A 23,731-nucleotide genomic window follows, 5' to 3' on the forward strand; every position below is an offset into this window, starting at 1 on the left:
ACACAGACACATTTACTATTTTCCAAACAGCAGGGGATGTTCATGTGCGCACAGACAGGAGTATGTGTTTAATATGGTTTAGTGGCATCCTATGTAATTAATGTGTTGAAATCTTTTAACGGGGAACATGGAGAATTTTTTTCAAATATCTAAGGTTTTGCTTTTTTAGGGTACAGAAAAGATTATTTGCAAGGCATATATGCTTTGCATGATAAATAACTTTCCCCCCACATATCATTAATTTTTGTTATATTTAGAAATTTAAGACCAGGAGCAAACATCTGTCAGACTAATTTTTTGCTTTTTCATAAGTGCAACTTTTTAATAAAAATTTACATCTAGATAAACAATCTTCAGACTTTTGAAACTTTAATAAGATTTTAAAAACATCATGACTTTGAACTGAAAAACATACACGTTTAGCACACAAATATTGTAATATGAATCAACTCCAACTCCATTTGAAAACATGGGAATCAAATTACAGTTTTAGAAGTTAGTAATTCACATTTAAGCAAGTTAGCGCCTTGCTGAATTCAGCCTTTGTAAAAAAGAGACTTAGTGCATATTGGAATGGCACAAAGTGCTTTTGTACCATTTTGTTGATTTTTTCACCTTATTAAACAAGATCAAGTTCTTGAAAGTTGGTAGATAACGGCTAACTTCCTACGACATGTGAAATTTCCAATGGTAACAGTTACATTTTGTAACAGAACATTTTCTATAGATTTCTTTTCCTATCTTAAAATTTTAAAAGCAATCATTTGTAAGGATTGCATCAACATCAATTTAGCAGAGGAAGATCAAACTTTATTGAAACTGCTTGCATACAAAATATATTGCACTATAACCAAACAAATGTCAACATAAAATCCAATCTGTTGTCGCTAATATGTACAGAGAATATTGCCCAAGAGCAGTTACATTACAAGGTCATTCTACCTTGGTTAATTATCTACAGTATTTTAAACCAAACAGCTTACAGATGATGTGTGCAAGGTACCAATTTCTGTTTTCAAATACTATACATTCCCAGAATAAATAACTAGAAATCAACATTAATGTTTGGCAATACTTTCAAAAGACTTTTTAATATTCTTGAAATCATGTGCAGTTTGTTGCCATTTTTATACGCTTATTTGTATGCAAGGAAAAGTAACTGTAAAATGAAAATTCAAAGAAACAAACTCACAAGATACATCAGAGGCAGAACTTGGGTTCATACGGCTCTGTACAGATTCAGTGGTCCCCCTACTCGGAGTTATTTTTTAAGAAAAATATAACATCTCAGAGTGAAGGTCCTTCACATATTTTTCCTCAGTAAATTTCATTCATTAAAAAAAAAAAGACAAAACCAAAACCCAACATGTCAAAAAACAAAAGAAAAAAAAAGTAGTATTTGTTAACCAATCCTAGTCTGCTTTCCAATTCTGCTTATACATTAGACCTTAAATTTATAGTTTATAAAACATTTAACCTGCTTCAAATGTTTCTTAGACAAAGTACCTGTACTTCACAGGATTATTATGCACACGTGGAAATGACCTTCCTATCTCCCCGAAATAAGCCTGAAACTAAAATATGAAAAACTTCACGAAACTTGGGGAGGACAAAATAAAAAAGGCTCTAAGTTAAAATTGGTCATCAGGCCAAAGAGCAGGCATATCCTTCTAACTCGACCAGGAAGGTTTGTTCCTAGCTGAAAACGTTTCAGCCTCTCTCAAATGAAAAGATAGTTATTTCTTCTCCTGTCTATACAGAAACATTACACATCCCTCTCAGTAACACTATTTGTCAAACTTCAGTGCAACAAAACAAAAACAAAAACAAGTCCTATTCTTTACTGCCTAACCTGATGTTTATGTAAGGAAAAAATATGGAAAGCATGCATTCCTCTATGAAGTACTAATGTTTGACAGGGTTTGCTACATCTTTAACATTTAGTGTTTCCAACTTATCTTCCCTGAACTCTGCATCCAAATATAATATTCCTACCTGCCAAGATATAAAAAAGGCACAGATCATACAACTTTTTTTTTTTGCTAATGAAAATGACAAACGTCACATCACACACATCTCAGGGTCCACTAAAATACTGGAAAAGTGGACCAAAACATAAACTGACACAGGACGTGAAATGACACAGTATTTTATAGACTTTTACATGATACTGAAAACAGAAGTCTAACATGATTACCATAAGTGCTATTTATTCAGAAAAACTGAAATATACCGGTGAGTTATCACCCAGTGCAGGAAAATGGTCCAAATTAACAAAAGACATCACTGCTCAGTACTTTAAAAAATAAACCAAACTAAAATCCTTTCCTGAAGTGCTAAGTATACTTAAAAGTAATGTTTCAAAATTTCAAGATCTTTTTGTGCAAATCTGAAAATTGTTGCTTATGGTCAATACCAAAGAAAAAAAAATTTCTTAACAGAATTTGTGTTCATTTCATGCCCTGTGCCATCTTGCCTACTATTTGTCTTTGGCCTAACAAAGTTTTCTAATATGGAATAAGAATTATGGAAATGGTATAGGAAATATAACTTCAGAATTATGCAGTTTAGGGTACTCCATTCACAAGTGGTTGCTGACCATCCACGCTGTCTGGCTTTTCCTTCTTCTGGTTACGATCTTTACCCGTGCGCAGCCGATTACCTTCACTGGAGGTATTCTGTAATGTTTTAGTGTGGACACTCCTTTCATTATTGCAGTCAACTCTGATCTAAAACAAGTTATAGTTGTTATATACACAGACCATATCCTATTGTAATCTGTAATTGGCCTGACAAGAAATTTAAGCCTGAAGTGTAAATTCCACATGTTAAATGGGGAAATGGGGGTGAGAATAGAAAGAGTGCAAGAAATTAAGGTCAGGCAAGATCTTTATTTGGTTTGATTTTAAAACACTCTTCTTCAACTGGAGCACACTGGTCATCTCACTGCGTCCAAAGTTAGACAAAAACTCACAATCCTACCGTGTCTTCTTCTAAGCAGAATAAAACAGTGAGAAACAAATATTTACAATGAATTGCTATTATTCTGATTACAAGATATACATGATTATAATACTAGAATTCAAAAGAATGGGTTATTCTTCAAAGACTGTTAAACCAAAGAGGAGAGACATAATGTCTTCCTATTCCAACCTTACCAGGATAAGAACTCAACCAACTCACTTATTAACTAGCCTTCAGTTGACAGCTTTGTATCTATCATGGGTATGATTAAGTCTCTCTATAAAGAGAGCTCCCAATGTCTCCCAGCAGAAAATAAGTGTTAGTTTCTAGTAGCTCGCATTTCAGTAAGGCAAGTCGGATGATCATACAACTTGAACTCTCAAGAATAAGGATGGTAGAGGGAAATCTGAAGAAACTAACGTGTGGAAAGGCTGGAATCCCAGGAAGAGTGTAAAGATGAATGCAATTTATAAAAAATTCTTAAGATTGATACAACATTTTAAGTGCCAACACCGAACACTTAAACACTGCTAACAGAATTCCAGATGCTGTACAAAAGAAAAATAACACTGACCAATGGGCCTAACACAACTACAAATATTGATCTGCTTCAAGTACAAATGCTATGTATATCCCAAAATGGTTCACTGTAATTTCAAAGTGTATTTAAGTGTTGGGTCTGGGTGCGTCTTACAAATGTTTGGTTGTCAAGGGTTCAGTGCTTTGATTCAGACCTATTTTCATACTTACATAGAACACACCACCTTTTTATTTGGTATTCCATTTTAATTATAAATATGTATCTTTTTAACCAATGCGATTAGATTGCCACGTTCATCAAACATGTCAGTTTAAGTGGGGAATTATAAAACTGGGACATAAATGCCTCACATCTTTGTAAAGCACATGTATGTACATTATTTCATCAATCTCTTTATCTAAGTCTAATGTCTTTTCTATGCTGGTCCTTAAGAACCCGCCAGTAGTTAACACCTACTTACAACTGCTAGGGATTCTAAGGAATATTCTGTCATGAAGTTTCTGCTCTAAAGAAGTATCTCTCACTAATCTTGGATGTTGGTTCCAAACCACTCCATAGCCAAGAAGGAAGCCTGAATACTTGTATTAAGAATTAAGAGTTAAAGAAGAAGAGAACATGGATTCTGGGAATCAGTCACCAGGGTTCCAACATCACTCCACCATATGCTAACTATGTGACTACATAGTCAAAGGACTATGGACAAAAGACTGAATGTTTCTAAGCTTCAGTTTACTCATCTATGAAACAGAACAGTAAAACTACTTACCTTGGGGTTACTGGAGGAGTAAATGACATAACACATACACAAAGTACTTAGCGAAGGTACCTGGACATACTCAGGTGTAATTTTAAAAATGATTTAACAATGGGTTCAGCACAGGTGATGACCAATTGAGAACAGAGGCTGGCTGTAAACAAGCAGCTGACTGACTCAGCATGTACTAGCTGAGTTTCATCAGTCCTGCCTATCACGATTACTACCCATGAGATAGACACCTTCTTTTCCTTACTTTCCACTCAAAGAGGACACCCCATCCCTGCAACTCAGGGGAGGAGGGCCCCACAGGGCCTACTCAGATCATTCTCACAGTACATTCCAGAATGTTCTCTTTCTTGGGGAATCGGGGGCAACCACCAATGTGGTACTGAAGTCATAATGTGACTGTCGAAGTCTTCACATATACTCAGACTGCATATTCTCTATAGAAATCTTCCTTGTATACTTGTTACAAAGGACTAAGATTGCCCACAATTGTAACGTTGAAAGGAACATATTTCACATATACCAAATTCAGAACCTTTGAACATGTTTTAAAATAAAGTAAAATAAACTCATAAATCTCAAAGTACCGTAATTCAAACAACTGAGATAAAAAGAGGCACAGAGGTTTACCTGGAGGGATCCATCTGCTGTTCTTCCTTTAGCCTCTCTTGGATTACGTGGACGGTTATCTGTTCGGGAGTGATCATCATTCCCTACAAGGACATTTTCACAAAGTTCAACAGTCAGTGATTCTGACAGGCTTAGTGGAAGTTCCTTATTCCCACATCCTCAATCTATTTAGACCAACCACAGAATCTAATATATAATCAACAACCTAGTGATTCCAGTTACATAATGGTTAATAATCTAGCATGCTACAAGAAGGCACTACAATTCTGCATCAACTGTGTTACAGATCAACCTGAGCTAATGATCAGATGTCATGGTTAGAATCCCCAAAGCAGCTGAACTGGTTATCAGTGTTCATTCATATCTTCTACATGAACCATAAGGAAGGGTGTCTAATATCCTGTTAACCACTGTACGAATGAAAGGCTGAGCCTTTCCCATGGTGACCAGTTTAAAACAGAAGAAACAGGGTCTTAGTAATACAGCATTGAATCACCAAGATTTTTCACAGAACTTCAGACAGTTGTTACAACTCACCTTTATTCCTGAATAAATGAAAACCTCTGTACCTTTGAAGCCGCCTCCACGTCCTCTTCCTCCCTGGCCTCTTCCTCCCCCGCCACGCCGTCGTCCGTCTCCTCTGCGCAGGAAGTTCTCCCTCTCTTCCTCTGTTGGAGCTAATGACCAATCACTGAGTTCATCTCTGTGGTCAGATTCTGTTTCAGAAGCATTTGATGCTTCAGAATTAGTTCCTATCGAGAGTTAAAAGTTATATACCATTGTCCGACTTAAAAAAAAAGTTAGGTTAACAGAAGCTTCCAGAGACGTTTCAGGGGTAATCCAATACTCTTCCCAATTTATAAGCCCACCAAAAAGTATTATTACTTTCCATTTTGTAAAACAAATTATCTTAAATTCAAAATAAAGGGTTTCAGAATATTTGAGGTAATTTTGGTTTTAAACATTTTTGGTTATCATTAAAACAACACAAGGTATTTCAGCAGCCATCTAAGTTCTACCCTGAGTGCGCCACGTCACTAAACAGCTGTGCTCCTTTACACATCTGCGCCCTCTGAGGGAAAGCTGTCTACAACAGTTACATACTGTTCCTTGATAAGCAAAACCTCTATAAAGAGAGTTCCTTTTAACAAGGCTTGGCCCAGGGACAGAGGGGATTGCACACATTTTGGTCACCTCTGAGAGGGTGGCAAAGAAGGCCACCATGGCAACTGTCTCAGGGCAGGATCTCTTGTGGGATGAGGGACTGGACCCAGCTGAAGGGGTATGTGCGTGCCTGATGCTTGCTCCATAACCTTCCCTCCCACTCCTGTTGGAATAACTGATCATTAATACAGGAATTATTATAAGAAACTCGTTATGCCTGAGGGGGTGGGTTAATGACAAAGGGGATGGGAGTGGGGAAAAAAAAAGAGTTCCATGGTGAGGTGGGACTTCACCAGCAAAAAGAACAGACTGTTGGGAGGGGTGAGGGGTGAGGTTCAAGGTTGGCCTTAGGAGTAGGTGTGTCTCTCCCCCACTCCAGAACATCAACTCTACTACCTCTCTCTTCCTCTGTTGGAGCTAATGACCAATTATAGCTTCACCATTATAGCTTCATTCCTGTGGATCTTGAAGGCTTTTCCATCTTTAAAGAGTTCCTTTTTGAAATGCAAATATTTGTGAGATGGATTATACCTTATACCATCATTAGCAAGTTACATAGTAGATACACAGTTGAGCAAGAAAGACAGTGGGTACTGGCAGGTGGGGATAGCGTTCAGTGAAAGGTAGTGGGAGAGAAGAAAGCAGCACTGACAGAACAGCTGGGAAGGCAAAGAGAAACTTCGCCTACTTCTTGACTGTGCCTAGGGCTGACTTTGGCCATGCCACTCAAAAGCACCTTATGAGCCACAGAATTGCAGACCCCTGATTTACACAGTCCATCCGGCAAATATGACCAGAACATGTCTGACAAAAAATGAGCCATAGTACACAAATAAAAAGGTTTTGGCTATACAGTAGGAAAATCAGGAAAGGCCTTAAGAAAGTCATCAACACACAAAGGCTTAAGCAGATTTACCCCCAGCCAGAATGTGGACAGAACTCACACCTGCCCTGTGAACTCTATGTGTTATGATTAGGTTTTTACTCTATATGTCTCTTGCAACACAATTTGACCCACTGTGAATTGGAAACCATGTAGTGAGAAATTGTTATAATGGGGTTCTAATGAATATTAGAGATTAGCAGCTATTAAGTCTAGGAACAGATAAAGTTACTGAGTAAAATGCTTAGTTTGTACCTGAAGTATATCCAGGACCGCGTCTGCCGTGCCCCCTATTTCTGTAAGGTCTACTACCTCGACCCATTCCTTGACCATCATCAGTCACATAGCCTTTTTCCTTATCTGTACGATTTGGTGGTGGTCTAGAACTAGCTCCAATCTGTCGCAACTGCTCATCAATTTGTAATCTCTCCAAACGCAACTGGTCTACTTCCTATTTAAAATATACAAGATAACAGTAAAAATAATTTGACATTTTACTTAATAATACCTTTCTCCTTTTCATCAGATAAAAAGTATACTGGAAATATTTCAATTTCAGTTCTAAATTTACAGTAAACACTGTTACACAGAATCATCAGGAAATTGAATGGTCTCCTTAAAAAGAAAATTACTATAGATAACAGATTATTGATGTCCAGAATTAGAGATATAACAAAAATACTCAGCATTAAAATGATACTGAATAGAATTTAAAGTTGTTTGACCTGGTACTATTATCCAATAGAATCTGCTAAGGCACAGACATACTCATTTTGGGACTTCCTGATGATAGGATATTGAATAAAACAACTCTAAAATGTATGAATACAGATAAACGACATTTAAGGTTTACCAGCTGACCTTAAAAATCACACAGTGTAAATAATCTTAACTGAAACAGATTTGCCAGTTAGTATCTTAATTTACAAAGCATTGAGTTTGGGCCATCTTCTGTTTTCAAAGAACATATATATACTACAGCAGGTCTTTGGATATGATTATACAATGAAGGAACAACTATTTTTAACAAACTGAAAATGCTCATATTCTTTATATGGCAGGGGACTATTTAATAGCTGACCAAAAAAGTTAGGTCCTCCATCACGCCTTGAAAACCTCTTACAGACTACAACTCTGCTAGAACAAGTATGACAAACAGTATAAATTCAGTTGATCAAAAATACACCTGGGGTCCACTGAGAGACCCTTACACACAGTGCTTCCAATATGTTGGGTTCTGTCAAATCCAGATGAAGCCTCAATTCTAACCCTTGTCCTTGCAAAGGACCCACAGACATCTCATTTACTGGCTAGAGGGAAGTGGATCCATAACTACAGTAGTACTGGGTGTCTCAGTCAAGCAGAGGCCATCATAGGGACTGTCTACATGAACAGTCATGGAGAAGTCCCTGCAAAGCTAAGTTCCTAAAATCTTGGTCGTGGCAGCTTCTGGAAGAGAAAGGGCAGGTAAGGATCTAGATGAGTTTCATCAGTGCTCTGAGGCAAAATTTCTGTTTTACAAAGGACTTGAGCAAAGGAGAGCCTGTAGCTAAGTGAGTGGATTACGCCAAAAGTACAGTTATAGCTCATGGAACGGGTATGTCTTGCAAAACAGAATGGTACTCCAGGTCTCCCTGTGGGGCAAAGCAGTCTCCTTTTGGTGAGAGATGCCAGGCCCAATCAAGGGAAGATCTGGTGATGGAAAGAATGGCAACAGGACAGCTACTGATGACCAAAAAAGATACTCAAATGTGAAGAATCAATCAAAAGATCTAAGAGAGAACATTAGTCAAAAGAACAAGGGACTGATACAGTGCAATCCTAACTCTCCAGGATGGTCTTCATAATTATCTAAGCAAAAAATATGGAGAAAAACACATACGAAAGATAACACATAAAACACATTTTAAAAACAAAGACAAATAAGCAAATCAATGGGGTATCCTACCAATGCGAACCTTGCTGGATGAAACCTTCACACTTGCAAAGATTAACTGAGCACCACAAGAATGAATGAAATGCCTAGCTATTGTACTTTTCTTTCTTATTTGTATACAAGTAGAAATTGTTCAATTTTATTTATTTCAGCAAAAAATTAAGATAGCATCATAAATAAATAAAGTTGGACTATTTTTCAAATACTGTTTAGTGCCAGTTACATTATAATCTTGATACATATGTATATAAAGAAGAAATTATAAAAGGGACAAGGATAAGATTCCATTTCATTGAACTATAGAACATTTTGGCCAAAGGGAATTTTCAAAAGCATCCAGTCTAGGGAAGTGACTTGCCTAAAGTCACATAGCCAGTTCCTGGCAGAAGAGAGAATAGAAGCAAACTGCTGGATTGCCAATCCAGTGCTATTCCCACTGTACTTTGTAGCCTCCTGGTTCCTGCTTTCCAGCTTGCAATCTAGAGGAGGCATAACCACACAAACACAGGCTAAAATGAGCATTTATAAGAAGACACAAATTGTTTCTATTTTCTACCACAGAGTATAGAGAAAAATATGAAGGGTAAACATTTAAACAGAGGATTTCAAGAAACGCTGGGATTTCCTTGACAAATGACAAAAGAGAGACAACAAAGGCAAGTGTTACAGATACAAAATTTGGCCTGGAAAAAACTCACAAAGGCTAGAAAGGATCAACTGGATGACAAGGTTATGTAAAGGATTACCTAAATTGAGTGTAAGGCTTCAGAAGAATACTGGGAAACGAGGGAATTTACTGAGAACTGGAATATTGGTCCTTAAATTTATAATGATGAAAAACTGACTTGAGTTTTCAGAAGGAATATAGTAAGCTAAACAAAGTATTTTCTTTATTATCTTTTATAGGTCTTTCATTGTAACGTACAGAATGAATCTTAACTGCTGACAGATTTATTATGGAGTTTTTATATTTTAGTGCAAAAGGATTAGAAGTTAAGGTTCTTCCTATTCTCACCTTTAAATAGTTCAGGTGATAATCCAAAAGAACAGTGGCATTAGCGATGCTGTCCTTTGTTCCCACAAAAACAAATGGTACCATACCCTGAAAAAGAAATGGTAACAATGATTCTATAAAATTAATGAGGGATTAATGCGAAAAAATGCAAATAATGACTAAATCTCTAGCTCAGGGTCTGACAAACAGTAGATACACAAATGTTTGCTGAAAATATAAATCAATACACGAAAACAACAATAGTTGGTATATTTTGTACATTTACTGTGAATAAGGACAGATCAATATAACAACCCCTTAAACGCATCATGTTATGTTTTAAACACTACTATTAAATGTTGGCAAAGTCACAGATTATGTAATTCAAAATTATACAAGCTTTAACATGAGATGTACAAACAAAATTAATACGTTCAAATACTCTAAATCATTTACTACAGGTTTTATCTAGATCAAATTCTTTAAAAAGTAATTCAAAATTAGATACTAGGGTACAAGAGTGACAACTAAAATCAATTTTGCTAACCAAGTCAACAGAATACAAACAAAATACAAACAAAAAGAACTAGGATAAATTAAAATGCATTCAGTATTCTGACAAGAAAAAAAAAAAACAGGCACATCCATTAAGTATAAAATTTAGCATTTCAATACATTTCAATAATGTATTCTGAAAATTACAAAAGGCTGAATCATAAGAAAAGTTCGATCTTCTCTCTGTGGTACTATTTTATTATATTAAAATACTAAAAATATATACTTCTAGCCCATCACCATAAATGAGGAAAAAACTTTATCTAGTCACAAGTTACAGGGAAGCCTAGGCCAGCTGTACAAACTAATAGCTGGCAATTATGACATCAAAGTTGAGCACAGTTCAATATCTTGCTACTGAAAGAATACACATGTACACATGGTTACTGATATTCACAAGTGACTAAAGAAAAGCGTACAATGGCTTTGAGGTGGAAACACAATTTTCTAGGCAAAGCTTCTAGGTGTGAAAAGCCGAGATGCTGTCCCTTTAGCAAGTATCATTTTATTAAAAAGAGCATTCATCTGATCGGTGTGGCTACTGCTGGGCTGCTTTGTTTGCTTGCATTCAGTACACAGCATCTAAAATGTATCTGTGGCTAGAGTAGGCTTTTTCTTTTTCCTTCCACATGAACGTGGCTATTGATGGGGAACAAAACTGAACAATTAAGAATACTACTTGCAGACTGACCTTCATCTGGTAGGCAAGGTACTGCTTCCTAGTAACAGTGATCACCTGAAAACCAGGTGCCACTGAAAATCCGTGGGCTTCATAAGGACTTTTTTTTGCATTGCATAATATATGAACTACAAAAATAATCAGGTCTGCGAATCAGATCTCTTCTTCTCAAAACATTTTTGACTGTTGAGTTTTTTCCCCAACTGGCTTTGTTACAAAGCAGTTAACCATATTATTCTCAAAAATATCATATGATGAAATGCTGCACCCTTCCTTCTGGATCATACAGTACAAAATAAGCTTTAAAATCCTATGTCACAGATTCAGTTTGATTGACTTCGGAGTAAATAACTTTAAAACATCTTCTCTTTCAATGTGTCCACTTGCAGTTATATTTCTCTTTATAAAACGGCATTTTTGCTTTTAATCTCTTGTGAGTCATAACATTTTTCCCATAAATAATTCTCACAGGCCAAGCAGGAGGCCCTGGCCTCAAGGAACTCACAACGTGGCTGAAAAGATCAAAAGTAATGGCTACGCAGTAAGTGCTACCATAGGGGTGAGCATATTGGAGCACGGAATGGGGAAAGGCTCTTGAGCCAGTCAGGGGGAGGGGATCTGAGGCAAGTACACAAGGAAAGCACAAGGAGTAAGGTCAAAGCAAGGTGGCAAGTTGGAGGAAGTAAGAGCGCTCCAGGCGGAGGAAACACATGCACATGTCTAGAAGCAACAGAGTATAACATGTTCAGAGAACTCTGCTTCAGTACGGCTCAAGCCTCTCTAGAATGAAAGGAAGAGGACTGGTAAGAGATGATACTCAACAGGTGACGGTGAAAGAAAGGCCTCATAGGCAACAGGAAGGCATCTGAGCTTTCTCCAAGGGCAATGGATCCACATACCCACAAACACTCCCCCACCATCCCCCAACCCTGATGGTCATGTGTAGTCCTTCTTAACAAGGGGAATAAACATTAAAATATAAAATTCAAATGTACTTTTCAAGGAATGTTCTCCTACCTGCCAAACCTTGAGTTCAGGTTTCTGGGATTCCCCTGCTACAAGTGATGAAACCACTAACAGCTGAAGCAGCATAAGGAACGCAAGTGATGTTGTTAATTGTAACAAGTGACACCGAGAAGCCTGAACGCAGGACTGTCACTGCAGGGCTTCTAACCCACTGCTAAACAGTTAGGTTCGGTCAAATATTGAAAACCAGTTTCTAAAATATGGCTTTAAGTAGTAACTAATGCATATAACAGAAGGTATATTTTGGGCTATTACAACCTGCAAAATTTCAAGAGAGACAGCATGAAAAAATGAAAGTCCACCCTTGAAAGAAGACAGTGACCATTAAATGCAACCCTGTAGTTTATGTTTACAGCATAAGTTCTGTCACTGTGAATAAGCTGAAAAGTAGGCAGCACTTTGGTTTGTAATATCTCATAAGCTGGCAATCAGATTTGAAAAAAACACAACATGAGTAGCCTATAAGCCTAACCAGAGAGAACACCAGAAACACCAATTGTGACATCTGGGTTGAAGAAATTACTTTTAGCATAATTCAAAGTGACAAATATTTCTTACCCTCTGCACTTTTGTACTGTTAGGCTGAGAAAAATGAGTGCTGTTTTCCTTTATATCTATATGTTTTTTTTCTTCCGAGGGAGTAGGTCCAACTCTTGAGTTACTGGAAGGTAGGGAATTTGGTGGCATAATTTCCTTGGTAAAAAAAACACAAGAGGAAAACAGACCAACTTTTAAGACTTTATTTAGCTTATTATAACGTTTTGGTAAACAAAATTACAAAATGCAAAAATTACGCAGTAAAATCTCCAAAGTATTTAAGTTCAGCAAAAAGAATCTTTCCCAAAAGGAGGTTGGTTAGACAATATGTGAAAATTATGGCAATTTGGGGGGATTTTATTTTAAACCCTACCATTCTACAGAAGAGCAGGTCCTTACCTCCCCAACTCCATACAAATACTTTAAAAGTTGCTACCACACTCATGAATATAAAAGTGAGCATTATAAAATTTAAAGATTGGGAAGAGATGTTATGCCCAGATAAAAATTTACAACACACAAAATAAACACACATACACTTAAACTAAAAAAGCCAAAGGATGAAAGCCAGACAACCTAACCAGTAACCCAATTTTTGCTGTGTCAGCAACATTAAGTAATATTTGAAAAGTGCTTCACACTTTTCTATATTTATGACTCCCCATTTTAAAGACTGAGAACAAGCGTTAAAGGAGTTAAAGTGACTAATCCAAAGTCACAGCACTGGAGACTAGACAGAGGCCATTATCTACAACTATACCGTTAACTGGCATGCCTCCTAATCAGAATTTTTACATTCACATTATGTGTGTATTACAGAGGCCTATAAATTAATGTCAAATAAAACAATAAAAAATGTTTACTTTTATTAGACAAACTAGAAACAAATACACCAGAACATACCTCTTCTTGTGGAACATTTTTCTCATTTTCGGCCTCAATTCTCACCCTCACAACTCCTGACTTGTCCACAATCTCCTGAATCAGTTTTCCATTTTTGCCTATTACCTTGCCTAAGTTAAGAAATGAATAATTCATGTTTGGTTTTAAAAACACATGCCCCAAACCGGTAAGCACACCCCACTGTAAACTATCACCTTATTTTACATATATATGCACACACATAATTATAAAATCTCAACACCAAAACAGAGACTCTTTTCAAAAAGAAAAACTGGCTTTCCGAGTTAGTAGGTGGTCATCTGTAATTTCTTTTGGTCAGGTATTAGAGTGGATGAATACTCAACTGATTGGGTAATTTTGAATTTTTAAGGCAGTTCAAAGACAGGCTCTTATTTTGCACAAAAGGGTATACTTTGAACTTGCTGGTACAGTGGTGCGTATCACTCTTTCGGCAAAATTCTATGAAAAGAATTAAGGAAAAGGAAAGACAACAGAAAATACACTTGCTTATTTATTCGACAACTTCAATTCTACCTGTACCTGATTTAAATCTGCTTCTTTGCCCACAGTAAATATTTCTAGAATTTTATGTGGCACATTTATAAAAGATATTCTAAGTTTAAGAGTGGCCTAAACAGCCATACACCCATCTAAAAGATGTGTACATTCTTCAGGCCAGTGTGTTAGCAATACTGCTCCTGTGCACTACCCATAAATTATATCAGTATATCAAAGGGGGAAGGATTAGCTACAGAGTGAAAGATTAAGAAATCACATTTTAAGATAACTCAAAACCACAACAAAAAAGCTTAAAACCAGTTCAAGGTTAAGTATTATTCAATAACATCCGTTAAAACGCCAAAGACTTCAAATACCAGTAATGAATAGGCAGTCGATTCTTTCCCTCATTTTATAAAATTCAATCACATACTTAACTGGGAAATGACTGCTGTCACAGCCACCATCACCCATTAGTGTAAAGCATCACATTACAAATGTAAGAACTACCGATTCTAGAAATCTACATGTGAATTACATCTGATTCCAAAGGCTCTCCCAAGGTACCCAAAAGCACCTTTGCACTGGCCACATGCATCATGTACTTGCCACATCATCAACTCATCTAAGGCAGGAATGGGGAAAAAACTGGAAGCCAAACCTAGATAAGAACCCAGGGAAAGCCTTCTTACAACAGGATCTGGTGGTTCTTCTCATCAGCATAGCCTTGGTACTCTTGCTGTGTGCGGCAGCCTCACTCACCCCCATAACCTCTTTCGACTGGTCAGTGGTCAGGGAACAGAACTGACACCACTAAATCAGGACTCCTGATCTAGGTCCTTTCGTCAATTAGTTCTGCTCTTCTCTTCAAATGAAAAGGGGCTGGGGGAGGAGAGAAGTTACATGGAGTCTTCCCACAACTTATTTTTAATCTCTAACACTTATATTTTCATGAATTAATGCTGATTTTAAAAAAGGTCTCAACGAATTAGCAAAAAGAAAAATGAGATTTTGGCACACGTTTAACTTATGTTTAACACGTTTAACTTAACTATCCTAAGTAGTGTGTGTTAACTATAGATGATTGAATAATTAAACCAACTCAATACCAAAGTGGGTGAAAAACAAGCAAATTTTTAGAAAAGAAAAATAAATCAGTGTACATACTTGTGAACGTGAATCTCTCACAAAGAGATCTTGTGAAAAATAACGAGATCGTAAAACATATTTTGGGACTCAAACTCACATAATACTGATTAGACATCTCCCTAAAGATCTGCCTTGCCAAACCATCTTACACAAAAACACTTTCCCGGGCCAGCCCGGTGGCGCAGCGGTTAAGTGTGCCTGTTCCACTTTGGCGGCCCCGGGTTAGCCGGTTCAGATCCCGAGCGCGGACGTGGCAGCACTCGGCAAGCCATGCTGTGGTAGGCGTCCCACATAGAAAGTAGAGGAAGATGGGCACAGATGTTAGCTCAGGGCCAGTCTTCCTCAAAAAACAAACAAACAAAAAACACTTTCCGAAAACTCCCAACATTCCCATTGTTAGAGCAGACAATCTCTAAAACAGAACTGTTTTACTTTAATAACTAGAAACAAAACAAAAATCAGGCTGATTGTACTTCAGCAGGCTTTCTGGTGAAAGGTCACTTCTGGGACCCTCTTGTCTCTAGGCAGGTTCACAGGCAGAATCTACTTTTCATAGCAAATAACCCAATTCTACATTACACAGCTATTTCCAAATGCCAACTGACATCTGACTATAACGTCCCTCAACTGAATTGGATGAAATTGTTTTGAAGAAGGGGAAGGAGGGAGAACTAACATTTACGGAGTCCCCTCCTATGTCCAGAGCTTGGGTAATATCTGTATCTATCCCTATCTATCTGTATCTTTCTATTTAATTATCACGACAACCCTGTGAGGTGAACACTATCATCACATTTGTTTCAGGGTTGAGGAAAGTAAGACTAAGGAGAGTTAAGTGAGTTGCCCAAGGCCGAATACCTATTAGAAAGTGACGTAGGACTGAAATCTAGATGCAGTTCCAACATCCAAGAACTTTCCCCACCATCATGCCATCTCAGGAAGGAACGCCACTGAATCTGACACCTAAGTTTCTATTTGGTAATTTCTGAAAAAAGTGTCTATTGACTATACTTTATAAGAACTTCTAAATTTAAAATAACTTTTCTAACTATAAAATGAATTGCTTGACAAACTGTAAATAAGAGGGAAATAAATATCATTCATAATCCCACTTACCCTGAGGTAATCAGCATAGTGCTGTACATACATTCTCTATACATACAACTGGTATGCAAGTTACCTCAATAACATTAGTAGTGTTCTTTAGTTGTCTGCAGTATACATCAAGTGAATAATTCTGCATTATTTCACTACTATTTATACTTTATCTTCAATCAAACTAATTTGCTTTGTGAGAAAAACATTATTCCAAGTATTTCTTAATGGCACAGAAAGATGTTTATAATTCTATGCTGACAAAAAGTACAGCAAAACAGGCTAAGTTGGACTGAAACTACGTGAACAAAATGCACAGAAAGTCCTTATTTTCTTTCTTTAAACTTTCCAAAGGGCGTGCATTACTTCTCATAATCAGTCATGACGTCAAGTTGAAAAAAAATAAAACGCATAGGAAGTATGTCCCAATTTCATTTATAAATTAAAAACATATGTAGCGTTCTTGACAAAACCGCACATTCCTTTAATATGTTCTACTAAAGACATCTGTCGCATGTGAAGGTACTTGTGAAGGGTTCCAAGGTATTCGCTGGTGCTTGTGGTGGTGATGGTCGTGAAACAGTACTCAAGTCAAAACAAAGAATTACCGTCGATGTTGCAGAAAGCCCCACAGACATTCAGTGTTACCTCTAGCTTTGGAACTTACTAGATTTAAGTAACTTACATTCAGATGTTCAACTCCAAGATAATTAAGAATGCTATCATTTTATAGATCCATTAGAGAGATCATATACTAATCTACTCCAAATTACAAGGTCCCCAAATGTCATTCATTTAAAAAAATATATATTTAATTTTGAAAAAATATATTTAATTTTAAGATACATAAAATATACAGTAAAGAGGTTGTGCAAAATTTATCCTTCCAGGCACTAGTAGGTTTGAACTAGCAAAGCAGTATCATTTGCATACCTTCCGAATATGTAATCTTTGCGTATCACATTTACCAAATATTTTCTGTACACCATAGCAACACACCATATTTCAAAGATTAAGCTTCAATTAAATGGTCACTCGAGTGAGTGAAAATGGAATTCTACCAGCATAAATTGTTTACCTAACTTTTGTTTTTGTAGTGGATGTCAACAGCAATTTCTGACTCACCTACTAAGTTCCTTGGAACTTGTATGACATCTTCAGCAAATTCAAGGAAGCTTCTGGCCTTTTTCACTGCATCTTGATCCTAATAAAAAGGGGGAGGAGATTTAAGACAAAAGATGAGCCATCTGAAATACTGGTTTTATTTTAGGAAAAAAACCTATTTAGTAAAATATTTACCTCTCCATAAATATGAAATGTGCAGGTGTCTTCATCTAGATCGATAGCTGTGACTCCTGGTACTTTTCTAGCTTGCTGAATATTAGCACCATGAGTACCAATCGCTAGACCCATCAGATCTTCTCGTACGATAAATTGTTCATGAAACCTTGAGGCAAGTTGCCTTGAACTCTGAAGAGAAATGCACATCTGATTAAAATTCTTTATCAACTATTAAGACAACTGTATTTAGGTCAGCCATGTAAATTATCTTGACCCTGTTTATCAGGGGCCTATCAATTAGTTTCAGTCAGAAACTAACAGGTTTTAGAAAATACCTCCCAAGGCATAAGTACTTATTAGGTTACTGAAAGTCTATGTCATTTGATATATTTTCATTAACAGGAAAGGGCTTGTTGACAATTTTCCAAGGTAACTTTTGAAAACCTATTTGCAAGGCTGCCTTAACCAATGACATCAACAATGTAACAATTAAGAAGCAGATCAAATGTTCCCAAATAAAAACCAGCTCACTGGGTCTGACAGACTCAATGTTATTTAAGTAAAAGTATTCTTAAATACCATCTTTACAGAAAATTGTATTCAGTTCATTTTTACGGTGTGTATATATATGTTTTTTTCTGGAAACAGTGCTAGTTATATAACTTATCACTAGATACTGTGGTCTAGACATCCCTCTGATGAAGTGATGACATTAAAACGACAGCTTCCCACCACATCCCCCAACCTAAGAAAAGCAATCATAAAAACTGTTGGTACAGTAAGTTAATTGAATGATTACAGAGTGTCAAAGATTTACAACTTATCTTACATATGTGCCTGCAACCTAAAATGAGATCAGAGTCTGTAAGACCTTGTGATCTGGATCCACAAGTATGATCAATTCTTTCAAATATTCGGTAATGACTGAACTAAGTTACACTAACACCCCAAACTTGTGGATAATTGCTCTCTTTAAATAGAATTATCAAAATTTAATGTTTAGTTCTAGCATGCCATTAATGAAAACCAAACATATTAGTGGCTCATGTTGAAAAATGGAAATTTCTTATCTGAATATGTGGATCTCTTTAATATTAGTAGTGAGGAAAGATAGGCATGCACACTAGTTTCTCATTATTCAACATATCTGATAATTTGAATGAATGAGTGTAACTACTGCAAACAATTTTTAAAGTATAATATCCTTTTTGTAGATTAGAGTAACAAAATGTATCAAATATTCCTAGGACTTTTCAAGAAGTCATGTTTTTTGAGTCCTGGTTCATTCACCTGGTTCATTCTTTTCATTGATAATTCACTGATAAATGGTAAGTCAAAGGTATGATAGATCATTTAAGAAGAATGAGATGTTTCAGAAGAGGCATATGAGCATATTTCCATAATACTCACAATGACAGTAAGGAGGCTGTTCTGGCCTAAAAGTTATGGAGAATAGCTAAAGAAACCACAAACTTGTGAACACAAGGACATCAAGGACGAATGAGAGCAAAAACTAATTTAAACAGACCTCTGTGGCCATAAGGAAAACAAAGAGCAAAAGGAGATATCAATGTCTCCTCCCCTGCTAAGAGTTCAGCAATCACACATCAAGTTAGAAGGTGGCAAGTTTCAGAGAGTTTTACAAGAATAAAGACTTTACTACCTTCTCTGTTAAAATGCAGTTTGGAACTCTTTTTTTTCTTTACTATTTCAACTGCATGGTGTTTTCCCTCTAATGAAAGGAATAATGATAAGGAACTCTGGAATCTGACAGTAATATACTTGAGTTGGCACATTAAACTAAAATCCATTTAGTTTCTATGGTAATGGATGGAAGTACTAGATAATTATCAATGAAAATAAATGTATGGTGATGGAAATTATTGGAGGATTAATAAAAGTAGATAAAATGCACCTTAAGAGACGAAATAGTAAGTTAGGGAAATAGCCTCTGGCAGGAATCTGAAGACAGGAGTTTTAAAGAGTGACAACCAATTAGAATGAAGAAGTTCTATACCCTTTTAAACAGAGATAAACATACATAATGAAAGGAATATGATTAGATATTTAAATACTCTCTAGTACTTTAATGATAACATGTTATATGGAAGAAGCATTGCCTCATTTTATTAGCAGCTTTGATGAACTTCTAGAAAAAGTGAGTTGACCAGAAGTTTCTTAATATACATAAACTGCTGCTTAATTCTGAAACCTCAGACAAAAAACTTTAGTATGATTATGCTTTGTATAATTTTTCAAAATACAGAATCTAAGGAATTGCTAAGAAATAGTAAATAAAGGACAAGCTGCCCATACTCAAGTTTTGTAACTGCACACATCATTTCTAGATAGCCGTACAAGCAGCACTAGGGAAAGCCTCATACCTCTAGTTGCTTACTGGCTTCTTCATTTCTCAGTATCAGAGACAGCTTAGTGCGCAGACTCCGAAAGTGCATGTCAATCAGCATGTGTGCTCGCTTTGAGGTGACTTCATTGATGGACTAAAGGATATAAATTCACACCATTATTATCAAAGCAAATGCCCCAAATGAGATACGACAAAATAGACAACTCAAAAACACTCACCAAAATGACAAGCTGATAATTTTCTGGATCATAAATTACAGAAAAGGCACCAACTGCCTTTTTAAAGTCCTTATGTGCCGACTCTTTGGCACACCTAGAAATAAACAGAATATGTATTGTGAAGTTAAGATGAATGATACCAACTACTGGCATAAATATACGCAGAGAGATTTGCACTTAGAAGAATTATGGATTTCTATTAAACTTGATTTATGCAAAATACGCTATATCCATTTAAAACTTTAGTTCCTTTGCTGTCTATCTCTAAAATACTTAGCCCAATCAAGAATTTGAGAGTGCAGAGAAAGGAAAAAAAAGTTATGCTCTTGAGGGATTCCTGGTGGTCTTAGATCACATATTTAGCTGAGCTACTCTCCCCTGCAGGCTTTCTGATTTCAGTTACAAGTAAGACAAGACAGTAATTTTCTTGAATCAACTGCTGAAAACTTTTGGGGATAGCTACAGGTTACCCGATTTTGTTTTGTTGTTTCTTTTCTAAAGAAAAACTGCTGACCAATTTAAGGGAGAGAAGAAGTATATGAATCAGAAGGCACAAAGACGTACACACATACACAATTCTACAATCAAAAAGCAGAATTTCTATGTATTCTGAACTGCAAGTTAATGTTTATCTAAAGTGACATTCCAAATCAACATTATTATATCCCCTGGATGAAATCTTCCAAAAGCAATCTCTTATCTAAAGTCTTTAAGCGTTACTCCAGATTAAGGATTATACGACAGAGATGACCTTTTGAAGCTTCTTTAGCTCTTCTTACTACACATTTCTCTGAAAATATTAGTTAAAAGGGAAAAAAATCTGGAGAAATCTTCATTGTCTAGAATTTGATTTGTGACTTATGACAGAAAATCTTATTAATCACTTTCAAAATCTTAAAATTCTATGAACAAAGTTAATTTTAGAAAACAAATGTACATGAGCCACGTATCTAGCCAAGTAAGTTTAAACAAGTGCAAGGCTGGCTTGATTATATAACTGGAAAAAGCTAACTATGGTTTTTTTCATTACTTTTGCAACCATTTTTAAGGTCATCGAATTTAAAAATTGATTTATATTATTTTAAAATCATACCCTTTTAAATGAATGGCATATCACCTGTGCGTTCTCAGCGTTTCTCACATACCAACTTACATTTGTCGTAAGTCTTCTGGCACATCCAGTTTGATTTTATGGAAAGTATCTTTTGTGGCAGGTTTGTTGGGATTAACTGATCGTAAACGTTCAATTGTGACAATTTCATTGTACGTGGCATCACATGCTGCATATTCTATCACGTAAAACTGAGAGAAATAAACAAAAGTCATTCCTGGTCACGGTATTTAAAGTAAGAGCAATAAGCTATACGTACTCAGTTATTTTTAAATTCTCTAGAGGAAAAAAAACTGTATTTGATCAACATACGAAACATTCTGAACATGTAGAGAAAATATTTTAATAAAATGACTCAAGTTAGATATTACTTTACAAAAAGAAATCCAGACTGAAATGCAGTACCTGGGTTCAGAAAAGGGAAACAAGTATAAAAAAATTTTAAATATGCATTTTCCTACCTCACCCTTTATCATCCTCACTTTAGCTAACCACCAACAGCAAGGCTCTTTTTCATTTGCTCTGGAATAAACCTATACAAAAATTACAACATAGAATATTTCATGATTAACATCATTCAGAAATCCATAGATTATCAGTCATCGAGGAAAATGTCTCAAAATGACCTTAGGTGTCTTCCAAACCCATATGCCATATACCTTAAAGCAGACCACACCCCTATAGCTAGACATAGATACATAAGCAGAAACTACCTGATTACTAGGGAGATTACCTAGAGAAAGCACTTTCTTCCTTCTCTGTTCTACATCAGTAATAATCAGTATTCTGAATGAATATGAATGGCTCAAGAAAAGCTGATTGTTCATAAACCTGGGCATACCTTCCTTGGGTACTTTGTGAGTGATGAAAATCTATCTAAAAATGTACAAGCAAACTTGTTTTTCTTTTACTCTAATAAGCAAATAAATGACTGGAAGTTACTGACGCTGGCCTACCATCTGGGTGCACAGTCACTAAATGGATAAGGCCGCTGACCACTCAGCCCACTAAGGATACCCCCCGGTATTCATGTCTCTGGGGACTAAATGAACAGATCCTTGGTCACTCTCTGGTCTCCTGTGCCCTCTTCACTAAAATGGACAACACCATGCTGGCAATCCTTTAGACACTACCTTCCTGCTCTCACACTCTGTGGATCAGTTCTTCTAACCGATCTCTCTGGGGAACACTTCAGAGTTCACTTACGATGTGCAGCATGGAAGCTTTTGTGAAGAAACCAGCAAAGCAAGGTTAATAGGAAAAGAGACAACACAATGTACATGGAGAGAGATACAGAGACTCAGAAGCAGAAAGAAGATTCAGGGAAGACAAGGGGGATAGGAAGGAGAGGACAGCATAGAGGAGAGAGATACAGAGCCTAAGGCTGACAAGCAACTCAAAGCTCCAACTCCTATCTCCCTTTGACAAGTGAAGTTAATAGTTATACAACACAGTGACTAAATACAACATAATTCAACCTACCTTTCCCTCTTGCCTCCATCACTTCCTCTTAACTTTCCTCTAGCCAGAGAAATAACTTCGGTTAATTGTTATGTAACACAACGAGGTCATCCTGGCAACAGTGTCTCATTGGTCTCTACCTGTCACATGACTAAGTTGGGAAAAAAGTCTCCTTTATCCACCACTATTATTAGCATTCCTGATATAGACAGACCAAAAGACCTGGTGTCTAGCCTCCCTTTTACAACGTAAGTTAATAGTTATATACACAGTGACTAAATACAACTTAACTTAACCTACTTTTCCTTCTTGCCAGGTGGCCATCAATCCCCTTCAACTCTGCTCTGGCCAGAGCAAGAACTTCAGTTATCTATTACTGTTAGGCAATACAGTGAGGTCACCCTAACTACAGCATCTCACTGGTCACTACCTGTCATGTGACTCAGTTGTAAAAAAGTCTCCTTTATCCATGCAAACACTATTAAGAGCACCCTGATACAGAGAGACCACATGCCTGGCCCTTGCCTTCAGGAAGCTTGCAGCTCCTAGGGAAGTGGACAGCTAACAGTCCTCAAGTCCAGACAGCGTGTGTTCCCTACTGGGATCCCTCACAACACCAAGCCCGTTCCTTACACCTAGTAGGTACTGAGTGCAGCTCTGGTAAGTGAATAGTATATTCTATTTCTACTTTAAAATTTTAGAGAAAAGAACACAGGCCGGGACATTCAGAGACCTCTCCCGAGCACCCTCTAAAATAGCACTCCTGTCCCTACATCACCTTCTATCCTCTTATATTTTTTCCCTAGGACTTACTCACACCTGCCATAGTATTAGCTATCCTCACTAGAACGTGACTTCAAAGGCAAGGGACTCTCCTGTTTCACTGCACCATCTGTACCTAGCACAGAAAATAAGAATTCAAGAACCTACTACACTTTACCTGTACAAACATCTACCTAGATGCTTCCTTCATAC

The 23,731-nt window shown here is 36.7% G+C and overlaps 1 protein-coding gene across 6 annotated transcripts in view; it reads right to left on the minus strand.

Moving 5' to 3' along the window:
• Nucleotides 1–299: 299 nt before the first annotated feature.
• Nucleotides 300–23,731, minus strand: part of FMR1 (fragile X messenger ribonucleoprotein 1) — a 37,652-nt gene continuing 14,220 nt past the window's right edge. Inside the window, exons 4-16 of one of the 6 annotated variants that reach the window (XM_046673151.1) lie at nucleotides 21,757–21,828; nucleotides 21,338–21,486; nucleotides 20,185–20,278; nucleotides 19,983–20,099; nucleotides 17,617–17,787; nucleotides 17,443–17,521; nucleotides 13,576–13,685; nucleotides 12,694–12,828; nucleotides 9,897–9,983; nucleotides 7,201–7,396; nucleotides 5,468–5,575; nucleotides 4,899–4,981; nucleotides 300–2,678 (exon numbers count right to left, since the gene is read on the minus strand). In XM_046673151.1, the coding sequence (XP_046529107.1) occupies nucleotides 2,568–2,678; nucleotides 4,899–4,981; nucleotides 5,468–5,575; nucleotides 7,201–7,396; nucleotides 9,897–9,983; nucleotides 12,694–12,828; nucleotides 13,576–13,685; nucleotides 17,443–17,521; nucleotides 17,617–17,787; nucleotides 19,983–20,099; nucleotides 20,185–20,278; nucleotides 21,338–21,486; nucleotides 21,757–21,828 (1,512 nt within the window). In that variant the 3' untranslated portion in view covers nucleotides 300–2,567. Of the gene's footprint in view, nucleotides 2,730–4,898; nucleotides 4,982–5,467; nucleotides 5,651–7,200; nucleotides 7,397–9,896; nucleotides 9,984–12,693; nucleotides 12,829–13,575; nucleotides 13,686–17,442; nucleotides 17,522–17,616; nucleotides 17,788–19,982; nucleotides 20,100–20,184; nucleotides 20,279–21,337; nucleotides 21,487–21,756; nucleotides 21,829–23,731 lie in introns of all 6 variants that reach the window. The other 5 variants (XM_046673150.1, XM_046673147.1, XM_046673149.1 and 2 more) reach the window with 5 other exon arrangements.

The sequence above is a fragment of the Equus quagga genome, chromosome 10 (assembly GCF_021613505.1).
Source record: "Equus quagga isolate Etosha38 chromosome 10, UCLA_HA_Equagga_1.0, whole genome shotgun sequence".
NCBI lineage: Eukaryota > Metazoa > Chordata > Mammalia > Perissodactyla > Equidae > Equus > Equus quagga.